Below are 23,531 nucleotides of genomic sequence, written 5' to 3'. Positions count from 1 at the left end.
ATACAAATTCGTGATACATGCAAACGACAACAATCGAGCAATTTAACGACAAACGACAACTCTAATCGCATTTAATTGAGCACTAGACTTGATTACACTATGAAATTGATAAAAAAAAACTGATCTAGAAAAATTAGGATTTTCAATTATACCTTAAAAACATGAATTGCTAGCACGTACGCGTAGAGAACGGCGATAGGAACAACGTTTATGCTTAAGCTTTCTTCTAATTTCAAGTTGATGAAGGTGTTCCGATGGTGGTGGTGGTCGACGAAAGCAAAGAGAGGGAGAGGGAGGCTCTGTCAATTGAATTAGGGTAAGAATGAGGGTTCTAGTGTTTTAATTTCTATTTATAAGTTGGGTTAGGGCCTAAAACTAACACACTATTGACCCACTAACCAAGACAAGTCAAATAAGGGGTGCCTTGGGTGGGTTCGGCCGAATGGCCCCATAAGAGGTGTTCTGGGCTCGTTTTGCTTACTTCCTTATACGCGCGTGGTCTGTTTCGAGTGCCGTTAACCGTACCGGATTTCCGGAACGTTAACTAGTCGTTGAAACGAAATCACTGGGTTTAATTTACTAAATAAATAATAGATTAAATAAGTTTTTCGTAAAGTCAATAATTATTAAAAATAATTATTTTATTGTTTTTCTGAGTTCCGTAAACTGAAAAGCTTTCTAGGCGATTAACTTAATCGTGTCGTTTTCTAGTTATTTCGTTATCCGAAACAAGTTCATAAATTAATATAACATATTTATTCAAGTAATCCATTAAACACATAGAGTCTAAGTAATCACCGTTAAATATTTAACGGACAAGTAACGATAGTAACTGAAAAAGTCGGGTTGTTACATTACCCACCTGTTATGAAAAATTTCGTCCCGAAATTTTAGTGCACGTTCGCCGTAGTCGTCTCCTCAGGAAACGGATAAAAAAATTTAACACTCGACGCCCCCTTTATTCACATTCACTCTATCATCACTCAAAAAGTGCAACCGCTACTTATGATATCACATACGCACGGTTAGAAGTGGTATTTTCTTTTCATCTTTAAAAAAAAAAAAAAAAAAAAAAAAACAAATTAAATCGAAATCTGATTAACTAAATCCATACATATACATAGCCTGTTTAATAGACATAGTAACCCAAAACCTGGCGATATAACATATCCTTACGAGCGCAGAGCTCTTTTGAGTTCTTACGACCATAATCTTCAGATAATTATAATTAAACTCAACACGCAGGTTTCTTCTACAACATTCACACAGATTCGTTGCTACCTTCTCTGATTTTTATTTCTGGCTACAGACATCTCGATCTTTGGTAACGCACTAATCCTAAATTTCCTAATTTTCCGATTTTCGTACCGTTTTCTATTGTTATAATTGCAGTTTGGCCTAATTGTATGTTTTACTAATGATTTTGGTGATTGATCAGCTGTGTGTATGGAACTCTGTATCGTGATTTTGTTCCTGTTCCGATTTAGGGTTTCGACTTTGTTTTGAAAACCCTAGATAGTATATAATTAGATTTAGAATTGATATTAAAACATATATGTTTGGCCCTAGTTAAGGTATATTCTCCATTCTCCTTTTTCATCACTGTTATTGCAATTGTTTTCTTTCGCACACAAATCATATTGCTTAGATAATGGTTTTGATGATTTGAAACTTATTAGCTGAATGTATGGAACCCTAAGTTGTATTTTTTGTCTGTTCTGATTCAGGGTCTCCAATTTGTTTTGTAAGCCCTAGTTAGAATACGATGTATTTTTGATATTTTAAAATATATGCTTAGAGCTTGTTGAATATGATGTATTATTGGTATGTTAACACATATGTAAGTATTTAATATTTGAGATTCAAATTTAGTAGTAATTGTTAAAATAGATTTCTGAAATATGTGCAAGTTACTGTAGGAGTGCTGGTGTTGGGATCAACCGAGTATCATGGAAGAGGATTTGAATGTCATGCTTCTTAAAGCAGCAGGTAGAACTGAAAAAGACCTGCATTCTTCACCAGCATCTAGGAGGAGACATGCGGGTTCATATTCCGATGATGGAAGTGATTCTAGAGATGATGACTCAGATGATGGTCGTAGGTATGGTGGCAGGAAACCTAATGTTTCTCAAGTTCCTTTGAAGAAAAGAGTGGACCCTGAAGAACGAGATGATGAACATAGCAGTAGTCGTGAAGAAGATGAAGATGATGATGATGAAGATGATGGTGATGATGATCGTGAGGGTGATAGTGATAATGACTCTGTTGGAAGTGATCTATATAAAGGTGACAAAGATAGAAAAAGGCTTGAAAAAATGTCAGAGCTTGATAGAGAAATGATACTGTCTGACCGTGCAGACAAGAGGACCGATAAGGGTCTGAAGAACAATATAAAGAAGCAGAAAGAAAAGTCAATTCAGTCAACAAGAAAAGTCAACAGCCCTCCACCTCAGAGTGTAGTACGGTCTTCAGCTCGGTCAGCAATACGGTCTTCAGCTCGGTCGGCTGACCGGGCGTCTGGAAAGAGTGATGCATTGACAAAGCTGCGTGACAGAAAAAGAGCACGTGAACAAGATCCAGAGCCTCATAAGAAACGTAGAGATGCTGACTCAGCAGTCAAACGAAGGGGTTTTACAGAGTTGACACCAAGTCGTAGTGAAGATGAAGATGAAGACGAAGATGAAGAAGATTCAGCAGATGAAAAGGGTGATGGTGACAATGATAAAATCTCTAAAGACTCCACAATCTTAACTTACGAGGATGTGAAGGGGATTACAATCAGAAGGTCAAAACTGGCTAAATGGTTCATGGAGCCGTTTTTCGAGGATTTGATTGTTGGTTGTTTTGTGAGGGTCGGGATCGGGAAGTCAAGGTCAGGGCCGATTTACAGACTATGTATGGTCAGAAATGTGGATGCTGCTGACCCCGACAGACAATACAAGTTAGAAAACAAGATGACTCATAAGTATCTGAACTGTGTTTGGGGAAATGAAACTACTGCTGCCAGGTGGCAGATGGCGATGATTTCGGACTCGCCGCCAATTAAAGAAGAGTTTGACCAGTTACTCCGAGAGGTTGACCGTCACGGTGGTAGGATGCCTAGCAAACAAGAGGTATTGGAAAAGAGAGAAGCCATAGACAAGACCAATACATTTGTATACTCTGCAGAAACTGTGAAACAAATGTTGCAGGAGAAAAAGTCAACCATAAGGAGACCTTTAAATGTAGCAGCCGAGAAAGATCGATTGAGAGAAGACATGGAAGTTGCTAAAATGAAGCATGATGACGTGGAAGTCGAAAGGATTAAAGCGAAACTCCAAGAACTAGAAGATTCCCGCCACACTCAGAAGAAAGACGACAAGGCGATAAAACTTGCAGAAATGAATAGGAAGAATCGATTTGAAAATTTTAAGAATGCATCTGAAGTGAAGCCTTTGAATACGGGTCTTAAAGCTGGTGAAGCGGGTTACGACCCGTTTTCAAGGAGATGGACCCGGTCAAGGAATTACTATGTTTCAAAGCCCGGTGAGGCCCAAGCTGCTGAAGCCCAAGCCCAAGCTGCTGAAGCCCATCCTGAAGGTGGGAAAGCGGGCCTTGTGGCTACGGTGGCTGCATTGGAAGCTGCTGCTGATGCAGGGAAGTTGGTGGATACAAGTGCACCTGTGGATCATGGGACAGAGTCAACTATGTTGCATGATTTTGACCTGCCTATTTCACTGGCTGCACTTCAGAAGTTTGGTGGGCCCCATGGAGTCCAGGCTGGGTTTATGGCTCGGAAACAGAGGATAGAGGCGACGGTTGGGGTCAAGGTCCCGGAGAATGATGGAAGGAGACATGCGTTGACCCTGTCTGTAAGTGACTATAAGAGAAGAAGAGGTCTGCTTTGAATTGTGGTAATGGAAGACACTATAATGGTCCATCTTTTAATTTAGGTTTGTATTTCCCTTTTGAATAACTGTTATGGGTAACAAAATGTTGCGTCTGAACTTATATTTATGTAATGGTCGTGTTATTGGTCTATCAATAGTTGACTGTGGGATCATATATATGATTCTTTGCCCATTTTCATTACACACAATCTTACAACTCTCACCATTACACTCATTCATCTCACAAATTGTCACGTCACAGTTTTTCTACCTAAAAAAAAATCCCTAAACCACTCACATTTATAGATGGGGAAAAAAACCGGATCCAGATCCGATCCGGTGACCCGATCCGGAACCGGATCCTAGCAAAACCGGACACAGCAAAAACCGGATCCGGATCCGAGATCCGATCCGGTTCCACCCGGATCCAGTTTTTCAAGAAAACCGGATTTTTTCCGGATATAAACCGGATTTTGTCCGATCCGGATCCGGATCCGATCCGGTTTTTCAAAAAACTAGCCGTTTTTTTTTTTTTTTTGCAGTTTCAGCCTTTTTTTTTGCAGTTTTTTGAGTTTTCTCAAAATATGTTTGGTATTTATGCAACAAAATATGGTCGACAATCAAACCCAATTGTTGACCAACCCGGATCATCTTCTCGAAGGAGCCTAGACCTCAAAATAAGTCTTTTTAACTTGGTACGTGAAGACGCTTCCAAACGCGCACGAACATCGGCACCCACAAGCGAGTTGGGAAATTATAAGATAGCAAACTTTGCACTAAACATGAGTGAAGAACAATTTAACAACCTTGACATTTTAAAATGGTGGGAAACAAAACAAGACACATATCCAATATTAAGCATTATGGCTCGTGACTTATTTACCGTTCAAGCTTCAACCGTAGCTTCCGAATCGGCATTTTCTTTGAGTGGTCGAATTATATCGGAAAGAAGGTCAAGACTTACCCCCCAAGCTGTGAAAGTATGTGTATGTTTGAAAGATTATTTGGATGGGGTAGATAGGATACAAGATCAAACTTCATTATATTATTGTTGTCAAACGTTAAAAAAAATAGAACCGGTAAAAATATAATTCGCAAAATCGAATCCTAGTCCAAGAAAAATCCGAAAAAATCCGATCGAGATCCGAAAAAGAACCGGTTCCGGAAAAAAATCCGAAAAAAATCCGACGCCGAGAACCGGAACCGGATCCGGAACCGGTTCCGAAAAATCCGGACAAAAAAATCCGGTTTTTTTTTGTCCGAATCCGGTTTTTTATCCGGTTTGTGCATCTATACTCACATTAAAGTCACCGTAACAAATAACCTAATAAGTATCACATAACATAATGCAATAAAATAGAAACGAGACAATTTAGGTAGCTTGGTTAGGTTTGCTTGTTTTGTGTTCCGAGGCTCGCTGATTGTTGTTATGAATTTTATAATAAAACTTTCATCTTTTTTCGAAATAAAAAATAAATAAATTGAAAATCCAATTCATCAAACATTTCCTAATGCAAATGCACCTAAGGATAAGAAAACACTAGCAGCATTTTACGGTTGGAGAATAATGGCATGTTTCAGTTTCATATCACCAGTCTTGCAACATGGCAGAATCGATCGCTTGAGATCTTACCCAACACGTCAACCCCAACCCAGACCGTAAGCATTTATAAAGACGGCGTATTGTACCCCAACTCATGGATCATAGTTCATGGTTAAGTGCCAAGTGAGTCTCAAATTCTGGACTCAACAAAGAAGCTACACTTTATATAACTTGATCACTCAGTTTGATATTTGAACAGAGTCCTAAAATCATTTCTTTCCATAAATTAACAGATTAATCTAAACGTCGAAATAATATACTTAAAAAATAAAGGCTTCACTTAATACAGTTCTCATGTAACAAATCAAAGCCAAAATTTTAAGATAACAAAAATTTATGGGCATGGTTTACATCACCTCAGGTACACAAATATCAACACTACACAACACGGCCACAAAGTGCTTAAAATTAAGGGATTCAACGGGAACAAGTTTACGTTCGAACATAGAAAACAGCCGAATCAGGAAAATCAATCAATTATAACTGCTAAATCAGTAGAAGCTAGCAACAACTATGGGCCAATATCGATATCAGTTTACATCATCTTTTTGGTACCTTCTTCCTTATGGTAGATCCGTTACAAACATTGAGCAACCTTCTACGTGAAGACGCCCATATCCTAAGCTTCTCCAAAATCCTCCTCTCACTGATGCTCAACACCAATGAATGGTACATCTTCTTATCTGTAACAGGACACTTTTTTAGTGCTTCAACATCATCCTCCATAGACCTCGAACCATAACATCTGTCCCTGATGTCTGCTAGCAACAACAACGCACCTCCAACACATTCCGTCAGCAAAAGTTTCTTGTTGGTTTCAGTAATCTCACCCAACATGATTCTCTCTTTCTTCGAAACAGACACAGCTTTCGATTTATCAAACTCGTTGTAAGCCTTTTCGGGTAAGGAAATTATGAAAATCAATTTAAGCAACTCAACTTCTGGTTCACCATCATATGATATTTCAAAATAATCGATGTCTTGGTTTGGAAATTCAGAGTGATACAATCGTTTCCATAAAGAAAGACGACTCCTAGTGTGTCGAGACGTATAAACAGAAGAACTCCATTGTTGGACTAACTCTAGATCTATATTCACAATATCATAAGGATTATCTGGCTCTGTAAATCCGTATCTGTGAAGCAATGCAGCATTACCCATTGATCCATACGTGTTAAAGACCTAACAAGAGGTAATTATCACAATAACATGTTTTAATATTAAACTAAGACGATTTAGGGGGTTGTACACATTATTATTAAACACTGACAAAATTTCAGCCTCTTGACCTGACGTTTGACCACCTCCCGTATTTGATAACTTTTTATTTGACCCATTTAAGAATGACTAGTGGTAAATTGGTTGAAAATTTCCATAATGTAGTAAAAAAGTTAGAGGGCATGAATCCTGAACTATTAACAAGTCCACTTAACGATTAGTTAACGAATAATCTTCAGTATAGAGCACATATCGTAGATGTTTCACCAAATACTGGCAAGTAAGGGTGCGTTTGTTTATATTAATTAAATGGTTCGACGCTAAATGCTAAACCATTCAGCATATTGCGTGAGCGTGTTTGTTTCTAACATCTGAATGACATAAGTTGCCGAACCATTCAGAGTTGAAATACTCTCTTAACCATTAAGCATCCAAATTTTATGACACATCCTCTTTATATTATATCAAGAACACTTATCAAACAACTATATTAGGGATGGCACCCGCGGGTGACGCGCCCGGATCCTTAGTACCCGCGACCCGCCCGCCAAGATTTTTCTTTACCCGCGGGTACCAGTTTACCCGCCAACAGGTAAACTTTTCTGTCCGCGACCCGCGGGTGGTTTATAATATGTGCATTTTAAGTTTTTAACTAATTTTTATTCACGGATACCCACTACCGGCGGGTTTTACCCGCAAATAATTATAAAAATACATTAAAAATTTTAAATTTATAATATATAATTGAGTAACTTTATGCGGGCAAACGGGTATACCCGCGGGTAGCTCAAACGGGCATTACGGATTCACGGGTGGGGTTTTACCCGCGGCCCGCCAACGGGTACAAGATTTTACACGACCCGTGCCCGCGGGTACATTTTTTCATAAATATCAGCACATCACGGGTACCCGCGGGTCACGGGTTTTTTTCCGCCCATTGCCATCCCTTAGATTAATAGGTTTTTTCCATTCACGTACAAGGTTACTAAGGTAAATTTACAAACAGGTTCATTCTACATGATTTTCAGGAATCAAGTTCATTCGAAATCTTTGAATCATTCAGATTATGAGCCATTCGGTACTTAATCATTCTGTTTTGTCAAACGCACCCTAAGCCTAGCATTACACGGATATAATATTTTCAAAAATTAATTTCAAGCGTGACATAATTACTAACCTCAGCTCCAGCTTTAACATCCCTCACCATAATCATTTCCAAAATTTCACTAGTCGAAGAAGATGCATCATCATCATCAACACTAAACTCACTTTTTGGTGAGTCAACATTTGATTCATTATGATCTTCGAGTTTATCAGCATCAATCTCATTTTCCACGTTTACATCACTATCGCTTTCAGAATCAGAATGAGAAGATACAGACGTAAAATGCACGTCCTCAGCATCTGTCTTGTGATTAAATCTGGGTACATCAAAAATTGACCCAGTAAGCATCATAAACATCACATATTGGTGCTTATTACAATAATTATGAAAAAAAAATAAAATAAATAAACACTAGTTACAAGTCAGCCAAAGGAACCATCCCGAATCCATAATAATCATCTATCTGAAATGAACGTGAAGAGATCAAACTTTTTGCAGCAAAGTATTTTTCGACACTAAAATCGTCAGGATTAAGTTGTACAGAAGCCGACTCCACAAACGGCAAAATGCACGCTTTCCAGTCCTCGTATACAAGAGCTTTGTCTTCTTTAACCGTCTGTCTACATATATTATACAAAGTTAATTAGTCTACTAATGTAAATTGCTCAATTTCATAATTAAAAGAATAATAACAGTCATTGATTATTAGGACCTAACCTTATGAAGCTCAGTGCCTAACAATAACTGATCAATTTCATCAACAGACCAAAGTAAAGGTACGTCATCATTTCTATCAGGCATTATTTGAAAATACCCAAACCAATTAGAGGCTTCCTTTAAACTTTTTTCATACATAATAGCAACTGAAAGTGCCATATATCCTTCAAGACCAAATTCTTCAATTAAATCACAACCGCCGGAAGATTTAACGGTAAGACAACTCTGTTTTGGGATTGTTGCAATTATGTCACCTGAGTGTAAATCGGATGATGTTTTTACGTATACTTGTTGGTCGTGTTGTTGGATTATGAAGTCCAGTGCGGTGGTGTAGTGGATTGAGTGGTCGTTCATCCATCGTTTGAATGATCTCATGCGACGGCTCATTGTGGTGCTCATCCGTGGCGGTTTTGGATGTTTTGTTAAGTGTATGTTTAGGATGGAGTAGTTTGGGTTAGGGATGGCGATGGCCACGGATTCTATATACCCGCTACCCGCTCGAGGACTTTTTTTTTCTCCCTGAGACCCATTACTTTTAGCTAGTAAAAATATTTACTAATGAAAAATATCGCGGGTCACTAGTTTAGTAATAAAATTTCACAAGTCAGTTAAAAATAATTTTATTAATTATAAATTATATCTGTAAATGACATAATATATGTAATATTATATATAATTGTTATTCCATTACAAGTAAAATTGTTTTTATTTAATAATTGTATGTGTAAATTCGTGGATAAATTAAAAATTGTCTCTTGGATTGGCGGATCGGGTTTTACCCGCGACGGGTAGTATAAAACCGTGATCCGCCCGTGAACCGTTGACGGGTATAAATTTTTACCCGTGCCCGCGGGTAAAATTTAATAATTTTGCCCGCCCATCCCAGATCGGGTACTAGCGAGCCACTGGTTTTTTCTCGCCCATTTTATCCCTAGTTTGGGTAGGCCGTCATAGTATATTTTCTTACTCAGTATATCTTATTTTTCATTATAATTTTGTATTAAAAATAAAGAAATTTAAATGTCAATATGGTAATTTCTTTTTTACCGAAAAAACGAATACTCGTATCATATAGATATAGAAACGAGGTAGGTGGAAAACCCCCTCAACTGAGAGTACAAAAGAACTAGGGGAAAACGTGGAAACTCGCGCCTAAAAAGCAACCATCTAGACAGAAAACTATCTATAAGCAAGCGTCCCTAACATTCCGATAAAAATTTCTACAAAACATATTAACCAAACAAGAAACTGAAAAGTAGACGAAAATATATGGAGCGAAACCAACCGAATAAAAACAAGACGGACCATGACAATCAACCTCGAGGACCCCGCCCTTTTCAATTTTCGATTAACCATCTCTTTCAAAGAATTTTTTCCGGACCGAATTCAATTTTGTAAGATAACACATTAGCGGATCCATCTCCAGGTGCGCTCTCCCCGGCCAAACGTGTCATCATAACATCGAATGCCGCGAAAGCCTCCGCGAACATATTTTCTCACCTAATGTTGATGAGTCACCATCTCTTCCATCTTGATGGTCCATAAACAAGTTTTGAATTGTGTCATCGTAATTCAAGTCATCTACAGAGGCGAAGCCAGAAAGTCAAGATAAAGGGGGCTTGAATTATTTATATATCGTAACTTATAATAAAGGAATATGGTCACATCTTTTGAAAAATAGCACCGATAAATATTGTATGTTACTGAATAAAAGAAACAAAAAGCATAACAATTACAGAGTATTTTCTTCAAATTACAGAGTATTTTTCTAACATTAAATCACTCAAACTAATATAACTTGTACTAATATTATAGAATAATAATAGTTAAACTTTAGTCGTAGAGGGTGGCTGAGCACCACCATGTCCCCCCTTGTCTCCGCCATTGGTCATCTATGTTATCTATATAAGCATCCGATGGTTATTTTCTTTGAGCTGAAATAAAATACGGTAATTAATGGTGTTTAGTGAAGATATCAAAATATGATGGTAAAAAAATGATAACAAGTAACTAGGAGTAATTTAACAATTATATTCATTCTTAAACTTTTTTTTTTTATTCTTTTCTTGTTAAAATACTTCACCTTACTTCAAATATCGAAGATGCATCAACAAGAAGTTATAAATTTAGCTATTGTGTTAACGGTAGCCGTTAGATGAAGTCAAATGTAATTTAATACTAGCAATCGTCACTTTTAAGTTTTAAGGCACAGAACAGTGGTCAACTGAAAGTGATGACGTTTCCAAAACAACAATAGCAAGTAGTTATGCTATGTTTGGGGCCAATCATCTTTCCTTGCCTAAAGAATCGTCCAGTATTTTTAACACTGATCAAAGATGCTCAGGAGATACTTGAAACACTAAATTTAAAGAGCAACATTAACGTATGTTGTAGGAGACAATTTGGCGTTCCAATCAAGCGCAAATCAGAAGGGAAAAAATTGTGTGTCGAAAGGACAACTTGTAGCTCAACTTTGGATCGGCAAACGACAATAATCAAATGTTCATCTTTTCATGGAGAAAGTCAACCCTAAATCTAGGTGAGGCACTTGAGAAACCAGACCAGCCTTGGTGCCAACATGGTTGTAGCCAACTAGCTATAGGTGAACTGTGATCATCATCAAGTCCATCCATCTAATGTCGAAAGAGTTGCTTATAACCTGTAATGACTTCTAACAACCTTGGCCTAGCTAGCGGTTGTTTATCTGACTTCTCTATTTCTTGACACACAAAATCCTTGAGTTTATTTGGTTTCGTTGTACAAGTCCTCGAAACCTGAGACTCTATCCTCAATAAATGTTCTGCTAAACTCGTACCGCTTCAGCAGGCATGTAAACCATGCAAGTCCAACTTCCAATCATCGTTTTCACAGTTTCGAATGGCTAAGATTTCCTTGGCTGCTTTAGCATTAAGCTTTTCAGCTTTACTCCATTCTTATTGAGCCTTCAGAGATGATTCTTGTGCAGCTGCATGATCTCTTATTAAATACGCCCGCTTTTGAGTGCCGGGAGGCTAACCTATTCACACACAAACGATGCAACATCAATAATAATAATCCTTGTATACTCGACTACTAATACTCTTGTTAAAAAGCCTGATTACTCCTTTTTAAGAACAGACCAATTCAATTTGTTTAATTAATTGGTCAACGTCGGTTAATGGGTCAAAATTAAATTTGTTGGTCAAAGTCAAAATTGGTCAAACATTTTATTAAAAATACAACTATGATTAAACTTTTTAGGCAAATGAACGACTATGTTTATGTTTTTAGACAATTATGTTACAGTTCACGTTTATGGTTTTTTTTCCTTTCTATATTTACACATATAATTTTGAATTTATTATTTACTAGTATTAAAAGTCCAATCTGATTAATCTCCGACTTGTCGTCCAAAGTCCCAACCCGAGTACTCCCCATAATAATATTAGCTACAGAAAATAGAGTTGTAAACAATCTTAAATCGCTCAGTAATTGAAATCATACCTCACAGATCTAATTGCCTCTTTTTGATGAGCTAGGTACACGTCATCATCTTCCCATTCAGGTTCAATGGGTATCATACTCAAATCCATAAAAAACCAGGCGATAATCAAACTATTATAGCCATCCAACAGTTCATTGATTGGCATAAATTACTTCTTCACCTTGAAACGAATAGCTACTTTGTCATAATAAGAGATGGATGGAAAATTCCAATTTCTACCACTGTTCATATAACTCGGCATATTTGTATACATGTTCTAAATGCAAACACTAATCCTACAATACGGTGACTATTATTTGAAAAAAGGGTTACTTGTTGTTATACTTCATAAGAGGGTTCCGATCCTGATTATTCAGGTCCATATGATTGCTCTAATATTAAATTAATACTGTACAACATAATGAAGAAAAATACCAATCATAATCAAGCTTATAATTCTCATGACTGAAAAAATTCATCAGCACCAGTTTTTTCAGGGAGTACCTGCAGAGCATACTAAAAAATAGAAGACCGTGTTGTTGATCCTATAACATCAGAAAAATATTACTCCGTATACAAACATAAATTAAAAATAAGCTCCTCCGAATAAAAAAACAGATAATATAACCTCACATCATAATAAAAATTACCTAGGTTATATCTGTCTGAAATTACAACATACAACAAAGTGATGAGACACAATATTAGAATGGGTAACTAGCATTTGGATGCGCTATATCGAACCCATATTTTTGGGTCTTAATTCCTGAATCCTCTTTTTCTCTGTTGTCATACCCTGTTTTTCGAGCTCAGTTTCCAGCAACTTAAACATCGTATCATAAGGCACGAAGCCTTTCATAATCGCATCTTCCAAAACAACACAGGCGTGTTTAAGTTTCCCGTTCTTACACAACCCACGAACCAAAAGACTATATGTCCCCATCCCTACGCTAACGTTGTTATCCAACATATGACTCAACAAAAACGAAACAACCTTCATTCTTTTTAACTTCAAACACATCTTCAACAACGGTGCATACGTATCAAAATCCGGTTTCACACCATCCATTTCCATTTCACGTAACAGCTTAAGCGCATCCTCTTCTTGACCATTGCTACAAACACTAGTTATCATAGTGTTAAACGTTTGTGTATCACGTTTAATCCCTTGTTCAGGCATTTCATCAAACACTTCACGTGCGTCCTTCATCCTACCGGCTTTCGATAAAATATAGATCAACGAACTATAAAACGATGTATCCGGCACACAACCACTCGCCTTTATTTTCTCATAAACCTTTAACGCTTCATCAATCTCCTTCACCTTCCCACGCGCGTGCATTACGATAGTATATGTAACAATATTCGGGGGACATCCTTTTCGTTCCATTTCCTCAATGAGTTCATCAACCTTTCGGAAATCTTTTTCGCTACAATAAGCTTCGATTATACTCGTATACGTAACAACATCCGGACAAATCCCATACTCCTTCATCTCTTCAATGATACTCAAAGCCCTATCAACTTTTCGACATTTAGCCCAACCGTGAATTAAAGCATTGAAAGTACTAGAATTCAAACATATTTCATCCTTATATTCATGAAACACATCATTCGCACGTTCAACGTTCTTTTCTTTCACTAACGAATCAATCAACACATTCAAAGCAAAAACATCCTTTTCGATCCCAAATTCCCGAATCCTTCTAAACGCATCAATTGCTTCTTCATGTAATCCAGCTTTAGCAAGCCTTCTAATAACTTTAGAAATGGTATTAATCGTTACACGAGTTTGTTCATTTTGATTCATTTGGTTAACCACTTGCCACATCAGATCAAACTTTTTTGATTTCCCCAAACAATCAACCAACAAATCATACATTTCTTGCGAAAACGTGTAACCAACGCGCAATTCAGCCCAAACAAAAAGACCGTAAGCTGATTTCCAGTTGTTATCATATCGTTTCATTATTTGAGCAAGAATTTGTTCAGATGGAGTAACATTATATTCGTTTAACGCGTGTGTTACAGACTCAACTGATTCAAAATGTTTCGAAAGAATTTTAGTTAAATTCTTCTTTACGTCATCTTCGGAGTTTTCGATTACTTGATCATACTGTTTGGTGTCGTTTTGTTTGTAATTTTCAATCCAGTAAGATAACGAAGGGAGTACGAAATCATCGTCTGGTGATTTAGTGACGTTTTGTGAAATTTTAACCCAAATTGGAAGTTCAGGAGATTCAGTTAGGGTTATTGGATTAGTATTATCATCGGGTTTTGGGGATTCAATTAAGGAGGCGGAAAATGAGTTGCGAAATAAAGTAAAAACTCTGTTTAATTTTGAGGTTTTTGGTTTCAAGGTAATCATTTGTGGTGTATATTGTATGTTCGTACCTTTATGTAGAAAAGATGAAAATGGAGATGGTGGTGATGACGGCGGCGGTGGTAGTCGGCGGTGGTGTATACATATAGAGTTTGTGGCATATGTCAGAAGGCCCACTTGGTGTCCAATTAGCCCACAATGACCCCTTGGTTGAAGGCCCATTCAATATTGAACCCTTGGTAGAGCCTTCGGTTGTTGAGCCTGATGGTGATTTGGATGTTATTTTGGGCTTAAAAGCCCATTCGGTTATTTTCGGGCTCGCGTGTACTGATGTAGTTGGCCTTGGTGGTTTGGTTTTGGACTGCCGTAACAAAGTCGGTTCTCTGGTGGTGCATCAAACTAGCGACATTGGTGGTTTTCATGGAGGAAATATGTTAAATTTTTATAGGGGCCTACGAATGACTTCAAAGATTTTTGAGTAGAAGGAAAATTGATTAACTCGAGAGTCTGAACAAAAACAAAAAAAAGCCCAGGGCCCGAAAGATACACAAGGAAGAGATGAAGAATTTTAGCGTTGAGAAATTTATTGTTTTCGTGTGCTCTTGGTTGTTATCGGCTTTGTTTGTAGTGTATTCTTGATTGTTGTCGGCTTTGTTCGCAGTGTGCTCTTGGTGTATCTGTTATCGTGTTTAATTTATGTTGTCCGGATATGATGTTTTTTTGTTGGTTGTTCAGATCTTTAGGCCGTTTGGTCCCGTTACGCAATTGTTTTAGTGTGTGGTCGTATGACTTGTTTTGGTTTTGGTTATTTTAGCCTTACTGCCTTTAGGTTGTAATTTTATGCACGTTTCTTATAAGCTTTATGTAGGTGGTTTATTTTTAAGCACGTGAGGGTCACATGTGTAGAACTTAACGAACTTAGTGTCGTTAAGGTTAAAGGGATATATTTGGAACCAAAACACGAATTTAATGACTAATAATACAAGTTATAATTCAGAGTGACTATGTAAGAAAAAATGTAAAAACACGGGACCTATTGTAGCAATTTTGTCCAATAATAATTACGGAGTACAATAAAAATCAAATAATCAAAAAGCACCTTGCAATATTCTTAAAATTACAGCATTCTGTCTCATGAATTATCAGAGACGCAATCTAATCCATGGCAAACTATGAACTGACGTTTAAGACTCGAAAAAGAAGAAGATATTTACACCTGTTGCACCAAATAATGTTTACAGTGCTTATTATAATTATATAATTACAACATATTTACTAAATTTAAAATAAATAAACTAAAATGAATACCTAGTAGAGTTATAAACAGTCCCCATTTGACTCTGTAGAGTCAGCATGACATTGTAGGCTACTATGAATTTGATAGAGCAGTTGACAGTTAACGAAATTTAGGTTTAACTTTTAGAACCCCGTCCCTTGGCTCAGAGTAATCATACCTGTATTCAGTATCTATATATGCTCTCAGTCACATATAAAGTGATAGTTATGATCAATCTATTATAGCCTCCTACTTACATATATAATAAAAAAAAAATAATTAATTGGCGCACCGTTTTTCAGTAAGAAAGTTTTTTATTGCTACAGGAAGTGAAGCTTCTCCTTGGCGGCTATGATTACCTATCCCTACACAATCACAAAAATACATCAATAACCACTTCATTCCATAACCTCATACAAAGAAATACAGATATATATGGCAACCATAATCAGTGTTGTAACTAACCTGTAATGACTTGTAACAATCTTGGCCTAGGTAGCGGGTGTTTAACCGAATTCTTGAGTTTATAGGGTTTTGTTGACTCTATCTTCAGTAAATGTTGTGCTAAAACTTGTACGGCTTCAGAAGCATGTAAACCATGCAAGTCCAACTTCCAATCATCATTTTCACAGTTGCGAATGGCTAAGATTTCCTTGGCTGCTTTAGCATTAAGCTTTTCGGCGTTACTCCATTCTTCTCGAGCCTTGAGAGATAATTCTTGTGCAGCTGCATGATCACTTCTGAAATAGGCCTCTGTTGCTGCTTTTGAGTGCCGGGAGGCTAACCTGATCACACACACAAACGATGCAACATTAATCCTTAAATACTTGACTAATATATAATCATTGTTGTAAAAAACCCCGATTACTCCTTTTTATTATGAACAAACGGATCCGATTTTCCAAAATCCGTTTAATTAATCGGTTAATGGGTCAAATTTGGATTTGTTGGTCAAAGTCGGTCAAAGTCAAAATTGGTCAACATTTTAATATAAATTTAAACTAGCATATTAGAGTTTTTGAGCACATGAACAATTATAATTATGTTTTTAGACAATGTGGTAGGATCAAGGGGGAAGTAACCAATCGGGGGGAAGCAAAAACTTTTTTTTATTTTTCGTTTTTTGAAAAAACTTTGTTCACGAACATTATAGATTGGATGAAAATATGAACATTTAATAAAGACACTTTGTGATAAATGTTTTTATTTTGGCGGGAAAACGCTCGAAGAAGTAATATATAACAATTATCGTGTTTTTAGAGCGTATGTCGAGGTTTTAGATATTAGGGTTTAGATATTAGGGTTTAGAAATTTAGGGTTTAGATTTAGAATTTAGATTGAGTTTTTAACACGAATGGTTTAGAGTTTAGGGTTTAAGGTTTAGGGACTAAACCTAAAACACCAAACCCTAACCCCTAACCCCTAACCCTAAACCCTAAACCCTAAACCCTAAACCCTAAACTCTAAATCGAGCTAAATTTTACTTCACAAAACATGAAAAAAGAAAACGTTAACATTCTTCACGTTTATGGTTTTCTTCTATATTTACACGTATATTTTATGTTAAATTTCATGTTTATGGTTTTCTTCTATATTTACACGTATATTTTGAAACTTATTATTTAAATGTATGAAAAGTCCAATCCGAATTACCCAGTACCCCCCGAGTAGCGAGTTTTACAACCTTGCTAATAATATTAGATACAATTAAAAAAAAAAAAAGTTGTACACAATCCTAAATCGCTCAGTAATTGAAAACATACCTCATATATTTGATTGCCTCTTTTCGATGAGCTACGTACACGTCATCATATTCCAATTCAGGTTCAACTGGTATCATACTCAAATCCAATAAAAACCCAGGCAAAACATTATGATCAAGAATCAAACTATTATGGCCATCCAACAGTTCAACATTTTGTAAATCTGAAGAAACCACATCGACATTTTCTATGGACTTTGTTTCCCGCAAGCTACCCTTCGGTGCCATCTCTTTTAGTAGACTCGAAGCTTTGTCAATATCATTATCTACAGCTGCCATTATATCTTCTACTACGTTATTGTTAGCCCACGGATGTAGCTCCTCGAGCTTCTGATAAAGTCGAGAGACATCCTTTTCCATTAATACGCCACGATTAGTATCCTCGTTTGGTATTATAATTAGTTCACTTGGGGAGTGAGCTAAAACGGAGGAGAAAGATTTACCAACGAGATTGCCATTTCTTGAACGATTTTCGCACTGATGTAATGGGCTTCTAGTAATGTTAGAGAAAGGTGGGAATGGGTCGTCGTGCGTTTCCTTATTGGTGACATGATTATGTAATTTGTTAGGGTCAAATGCAGCCCATCCAGATGTTTTGACCCTCCTTATAGACATCTTCAAGTAGCTCGAAATAACTTAACACAAGCACTTATTATATACCAGAATATTGCAATCTCTTTTGCTTGTGATTGCACAACGATGTTGAGGACCCAGAACACCAACCCCTGTTGAATGAAAGTGATAGTCCCATAAATATTAACACTTTCGGAAAGAGAAATTGTAAGCATTTGGTCATGATATTAAGCCTAAGAAAATTAAGTATTGTTATTACATAAAATCCTTAACTTATAAAAAAAAAAGCACATTAATATTAATTAGATTGATTTAACCCTTTAATATTCATTGATCTTCAATTTGTGAAAGATGACATGGCTTCTTGTGAATATTAACCATAAGATTTAGTTTGTTTTGGATCTAAAACAACCTTTCCTATGTGACTTATACAAAAGCAATAAAGTTTAGGTTTCTTCAGGTGTTTCTGTTCACAAAATAAAAAAAGGGAATTACATTTAGGCTATTTGTAACGGGTGTAAGTAACGGGGTTACTTGCCTACATGGACCAACAGAAACGCCAACATATGGGGTAATGGGGCTGCACTTTGTGGTGTCTCTTTGGCGTTTGGGAGAAAGTAACGGTAGAAGTAACACCATGTTACTTGTTTTTTAATTTTTTTATTAATTTAAAAATATTAGTTGTATCCTTTTTTAATACTTAACCCAATTATATTTTTACACACTATCACAATACTCCTAACCAACACAAAAAAGAAACACCACCGCTACTCCACCAAAAAAGAAACATGTCCTAGTCATCAAAAAAGTGCAAAAAGCAAGAAACACGAACAAGAAACGCCAGTCTTATCATCATCTATTTTTTTTAGTGTAAATTTTTTTTTCCGTTAAATCCAGGTGGGGCGGATACCCCTTTGTGATACACTAAGTTCCGCCCTGGTTCACTTTACAATTCGTACCCCGCTGCTTAGTGAAGTTATTATGCTATTATGGTAATTCATGTCAATAGTTTTTCAAAGTTAGGAACTTTTGGAAGGTTGGTTGACCTGCAAATCAGAAACTCCTAAATTCGCAAACTTTACCTGATTAACGGAAATAAATTAAAAATAAAAAAGACTATGGAGCCCTAGATGAGTAAACCCTAAACATTTGATTTTTTTAAAGGCCAGAGTAAACCCTAAACATATGATTGCTTCAAGATTCACGTATAATCAAATCAAATAGTCAATCACCAGCGAAAATCTAACTATTATGCAAATTATTGTACCGGACTTGAACAAATTAATAAATTAGCAATTGTATCGTGGATTAGAGAAATTAAATTATTTAAACGAAGGGTACCTACCAGATGAATTTGATGGTGTTCGGTCCGTGGATTTATCGTCGTCTCCCCAAATCCGATGGTCAAACGATTCCGTTTTGTTTCTTGTTGATTTTTTGTTTGTGTTTGTTTGTACGGCGTTCGGTTTATTTGTGCCATCTGTCAGACGACTACGGTAAATATTGATGAGGGTCACCGTTAATTGGCGTTAAAATTATTTTAGATATTGCTATCTTATGTTTATACTTGCTCCCAAAGTTTAGATTTTTACTTGCTCCCAAAGTTTAGGAGTTCCGGAGTTGTTTTCTATTATCTTTACGATTTCTCTTGTAAAACTATATGTTAGGTAACGAAAAGATCATTAGATCCTTATATATTTTCTATATAGTTGACCTCAAAAACAAAAATCATGTTTGATAAGACTAGTTCTAAGTTTCAGCACAGCGTTATCACCGCCAACTGACGATGATTTGACATTGCTGATGCCTGGTAACATCGTGTTCGGTGACGCACAAGCGGCGTTAGACAGGGTCGAAATGGAGAAAAATGTTGGCGTCAGGCACACGTGGCTGTTTCTGATTGGTTGATTGTTTTGACCTTTTAACTCAAACTATAATGTGATAGTTTGTCTTTTTTATTCCGAAAATAATTATTTTTCCTATATATACACACACACAATATATTTATATATTCATCCGAAACTCAACAACAGTCTTCATCATAATTCAACTCAAATTCAAAAGACACACAAAAATGTATAACATGATTCGTTCCAACAATTCTTCAAACACGAACGATGTGGACGATTATTTAATTTATGGTGGTTATCTCGGTGGAGGTTCGTCAAATCCAAACAATCTTCAACAAACTCTCATAACTGGCCCTTGATATTGACAACTAACACCCGAACAAAAACACCAAATATTTCGGGAACAACAAGCACGTATTCATGTTTTTAATTAACAAGAATATCCGAAGGAGGAGTTGTTGACAATATGAATAGGCATAAGGAGGAGAAAAGCAATTCGAAATATTCGTACGACTTTTATTTTTATGACTTTAGGATTAATGTAATTTTTACTTTTAAGAATTCTTAGATTATGGTACTTTTTAATTTATTTATGTTTACGAATTTAAATTTAGTATTGTTTATTTAAATAATATTTTGATTTAATTATATTACTATTTAATTGTAGTAAAAAAAATGGTGTGCTACTAGGCCATACAAGAACTTGACACAGCAACTTGACATTTCTCCACTACGGAAGGTCACACCTTTACCTTTTCCACATCAAGTCAGCAGGCTAAAAAGTACACTTCCTGATTTCACGTCACATTCAGCAAGGTTCACAGTTGAAAATGGTCTAAAATCTTAAACTTTCACTCCGTAATTTTTTTAACCTTCTACCGAGTAATATCATTTGAAACGTTTTTCTATCATTAACTTGCTAATGTGTGATCTATAATTTAGATGGTAGACTTTCCGGAGGTTTTATATGAAAATAAGAGATTATATATCGGGAGGCCACCAAAGTTTACTGTTTTGTGTTTGTAGGTCACCCATATTTGAAAATGAGTTTGTAGGTCACCCAAGTTTATCTTTTCATGTTTGTAGGCCACCCAAGTTTATCTTTTCATTTTTGTAGGTCAACCATATTTGAAAATAATTTTTTAGGTCATCAAAGTTCGTATGTCGTTACATATATACCAAAATCCAACTAAAATGTGACGACCCGGAAATTTCCGACCAAATTTAAAACTTAATCTTTATATGATTTCGACAAGATAAGCAAAGTCTGTAATATTGATTCTCAAATTTTTTGAACTAATGTTATATATTCAGTTAACCTTTGACTATTGACCGACGATTCACGAACATCTATTTGTAAATAGATATATATATATATATATATATATATATATATATATATATATATATATATATATATATATATATATATATATATATATATATATATATATACAATAAGTTGGAATATTTATTATTAAAATTAATTATAAATAACTTGCAATGTGTATTTAAAAACTGATTTATGTATATTAAATAAAGATAAATACATATATATAATTTCAAGTTATTTAGTAAACGATAGTAACATCCGTTTATTGATTCGATTGATATTTAGATAAGTTAACTAAAACGTTTAAGATGAACAAGTAAAACACTAATTTGCTACAGTATTTTCGAATTGCTACAGTACCCGAAAAGCTACAGTGTTTTCGAAAACCACTATTTGCTACAGTAAAAATCATTTGCTACAGTAAAATACTATTTCAAAATGAAAATGTATGTATATTTTACAAATATTATAAAATATAATATTAACTTAGATATAAAACGTTTTGATTTAAAATAATATTATTATATATTAAGACGTTAATTTATAGACGCAAATGACCACAACACTCGAACGTACAAGATACACTTCGCGTAATATAGTTATTTGTAATGTAAGTCTATATTTTGACAAAGGTACACGTCGCGAAACATAAAGTACAAGTTATTAAAACATACGAAGTAACGTTTGAAAATCCGGAACCGGGACATAAGTCAAGTGACAACGTACAAGTAATCGGAACTAAAATTACAAGTCACCTATACACGAGAATATAATATAATATATATATAATTAATATAAATTATATATATTATATATATTATATATATAATTATAAAATTATGTCGACGAGCTAGATAACAAAACAATGTGAGCTGTAATTTAGTCACATGCGATCGCATGGGAAAAGGCCTTGGAAGCCATGCGATCGCATGGCAGTCAGGTCCAGGCCACATCTATAAAGATCGATCATTTTCCTGCGAATCCATTCATCCCTCTCTCAAATCTCTCTGCTCTATATACATATATTTATATTATTATTATTATTATTATTATTATTATTATTATTATTATTATTATTATTATTATTATAATTAAGATTAATATTATTATTAATCTTATTATTATTATCAGTAGTATAATAATTATTAGTTATTATACATAAAATACTACGACGAAGCTATGTCCAAATGATTTCAAAATGATTTTTCGAGCGGGAAAGAGCTAAGGAAATTATGAGTTATAGCTAAGGAGGTGATGGGTATTATTCGGGGGTATTGCTCGTGAGATCAAACTAGTGTTTATCATTTCCGTTGCGTCTACGTACTTTCCTGCAATATTGAATCACAATATTGATACGTGAGCATTCGTATCTTATCTTTTATATATTAATAGTGTATCCATGTCTAGTGCTCGAGTATATATGTTTATGCATGCTTGTATGCTTTAATTTTGTCGTTAGATAGTTTATGATGAATCACGAATTTGATACATATGCTACTGATATAAAGTATATGATATGCATGTCGTTGGAAAGCTATCTAAAAATTAATAACTTTTCATTTAGAAATCGCGTGATTTCGATGAACGAATTAAAAGATATGGTTAAGTGAATTATAATTGACGTTAATTGAAATTGCTTTTGAATCTGCAATTAATATTTAAACAACTTGTTTATAAGATTGATAAATTGAATTTTTAGATATTAATAGTCGAGTAAATGAACTCTTATATAAGACACGTCTCGTTTTGTTAAACTCCAACACACACTATTCGGATACGGACATGCTGAAGACTCATGCCCAACCACACCATACTTTAAGCATCTTCTTGTAGCCTCAGAACACTGACCACTGTGAGAAGATCGACACGTGTGACACCAATTCCCTTTACCTGATCCAGATCCAGAACTACTCTGACCACTTTTACCCTTCTATTTAAACCCATTAGACTTCTTGGATTTAGATCCTGATTGACCAGATACTTGCCCACCTTGTTGTAGCACATTACCAAACATTCTGTTTCTGGCGGCCTGAACATCACTTTCTACCATCTTAGCCATCACAACAGCTTGAGACAACGACGTAGCTGTTCCAACAAAAGTTCGGTACTCTGGCAAAATGATATTAACAAAATGCTGTATACGAGATGCTTCGTCTGGCACCCACTGTTGTACAAACCTCAGTTTATCCATATACTTCTCTACTACCTCGTCGATCGTCATTTGAGGTGTCATCTTCATTTCAAGAAACTCAGTCTTGATTCGGTTCATATCAAACGGATTACAATACTGTTCACACACCTTCCCATGAAACTGCTCCCATGTGATCATACTCACTTGTTCTTTCAGTATACTGGAAATCAAGGAATCCCACCAAATCATAGCCCTACCTTTCAACAATCGACTAGCATATGTCACTTTCAGCTCGGGTTCACACTGAC

The 23,531-nt window shown here is 35.7% G+C and overlaps 4 protein-coding genes across 9 annotated transcripts; 1 reads left to right on the top strand and 3 right to left on the bottom strand.

Annotated features, from left to right (window-relative positions):
- The first annotated feature begins 1,140 nt into the window (after positions 1-1,140).
- Positions 1,141-4,048, top strand: LOC139861139 (protein RTF1 homolog). 2 transcript variants are annotated; one of them, XM_071849438.1, is made up of 2 exons: positions 1,141-1,324; positions 1,920-4,048. In XM_071849438.1, exon 2 carries the CDS (start codon positions 1,950-1,952, stop codon positions 3,885-3,887), a length of 1,938 nt encoding a protein of 645 aa, XP_071705539.1. In that variant the 5' UTR covers positions 1,141-1,324; positions 1,920-1,949; the 3' UTR covers positions 3,888-4,048. The 2 variants fall into 2 exon arrangements, with proteins under 2 accessions (XP_071705539.1, XP_071705540.1); XM_071849439.1 differs by having other exon boundaries at positions 1,911-4,048.
- Positions 4,049-5,800: 1,752 nt separating this feature from the next.
- Positions 5,801-8,914, bottom strand: LOC139862830 (ribosomal lysine N-methyltransferase 3). Its single transcript, XM_071851462.1, has 4 exons — positions 8,513-8,914; positions 8,215-8,411; positions 7,868-8,111; positions 5,801-6,654 (listed from the first exon to the last, which is right to left on the bottom strand). The coding sequence occupies exons 1-4, from the start codon at positions 8,909-8,911 to the stop codon at positions 6,013-6,015; spliced, it is 1,482 nt and encodes a 493-aa protein (XP_071707563.1). The 5' UTR covers positions 8,912-8,914; the 3' UTR covers positions 5,801-6,012.
- Positions 8,915-12,583: 3,669 nt separating this feature from the next.
- Positions 12,584-14,349, bottom strand: LOC139862403 (pentatricopeptide repeat-containing protein At3g22670, mitochondrial). Its single transcript, XM_071851002.1, has one exon. It carries the CDS (start codon positions 14,341-14,343, stop codon positions 12,709-12,711), a length of 1,635 nt encoding a protein of 544 aa, XP_071707103.1. The 5' UTR covers positions 14,344-14,349; the 3' UTR covers positions 12,584-12,708.
- Positions 14,350-15,394: 1,045 nt separating this feature from the next.
- On the bottom strand, positions 15,395-19,411 carry LOC139862469 (uncharacterized). Of its 5 annotated transcripts, none has more exons than XR_011764192.1 (6): positions 19,255-19,411; positions 17,338-18,061; positions 16,040-16,359; positions 15,867-15,939; positions 15,607-15,752; positions 15,395-15,514 (listed from the first exon to the last, which is right to left on the bottom strand). XR_011764192.1 is itself a non-coding variant. In XM_071851079.1 (6 exons), the coding sequence occupies exons 2-6, from the start codon at positions 17,949-17,951 to the stop codon at positions 15,695-15,697; spliced, it is 1,035 nt and encodes a 344-aa protein (XP_071707180.1). In that variant the 5' UTR covers positions 17,952-18,061; positions 19,255-19,411; the 3' UTR covers positions 15,400-15,694. The 5 variants fall into 5 exon arrangements, 4 of the variants coding, with proteins under 4 accessions (XP_071707180.1, XP_071707176.1, XP_071707178.1 ...); XM_071851079.1 differs by having other exon boundaries at positions 15,400-15,752; positions 17,338-17,494; positions 17,525-18,061; XM_071851075.1 differs by having other exon boundaries at positions 15,400-15,752.
- Positions 19,412-23,531: the final 4,120 nt, after the last annotated feature.

This window comes from Rutidosis leptorrhynchoides, chromosome 8 (assembly GCF_046630445.1).
Source record: "Rutidosis leptorrhynchoides isolate AG116_Rl617_1_P2 chromosome 8, CSIRO_AGI_Rlap_v1, whole genome shotgun sequence".
Taxonomy (NCBI): Eukaryota; Viridiplantae; Streptophyta; class Magnoliopsida; order Asterales; family Asteraceae; genus Rutidosis; species Rutidosis leptorrhynchoides.
This window is presented reverse-complemented; position numbering and strand designations above follow the sequence as displayed.

Bases quoted from the DNA above. Each gene is read 5' to 3' on its own strand.
- LOC139861139 (XM_071849438.1), top strand. From the start codon at position 1,950: ATGGAAGAGGATTTGAATGTCATGCTTCTTAAAGCAGCAGGTAGAACT.
- LOC139862469 (XM_071851075.1), bottom strand. From the start codon at position 17,951: ATGTCTATAAGGAGGGTCAAAACATCTGGATGGGCTGCATTTGACCCT. The intron at 16,360-17,337 runs GTATGTTTTCAA...GTGTGTGATCAG, and splicing joins GAGGCAATCAAATATATGAG to GTTAGCCTCCCGGCACTCAA. The intron at 15,940-16,039 runs GTTAGTTACAAC...GTGATTGTGTAG, and splicing joins ATTGTTACAAGTCATTACAG to GGATAGGTAATCATAGCCGC.
- LOC139862830 (XM_071851462.1), bottom strand. From the start codon at position 8,911: ATGAGCACCACAATGAGCCGTCGCATGAGATCATTCAAACGATGGATG. The intron at 8,112-8,214 runs GTAACTAGTGTT...TGATGTACCCAG, and splicing joins ATGGTTCCTTTGGCTGACTT to ATTTAATCACAAGACAGATG. The intron at 6,655-7,867 runs GTTAGTAATTAT...ACCTCTTGTTAG, and splicing joins ATGTTAAAGCTGGAGCTGAG to GTCTTTAACACGTATGGATC.
- LOC139862403 (XM_071851002.1), bottom strand. From the start codon at position 14,343: ATGATTACCTTGAAACCAAAAACCTCAAAATTAAACAGAGTTTTTACT.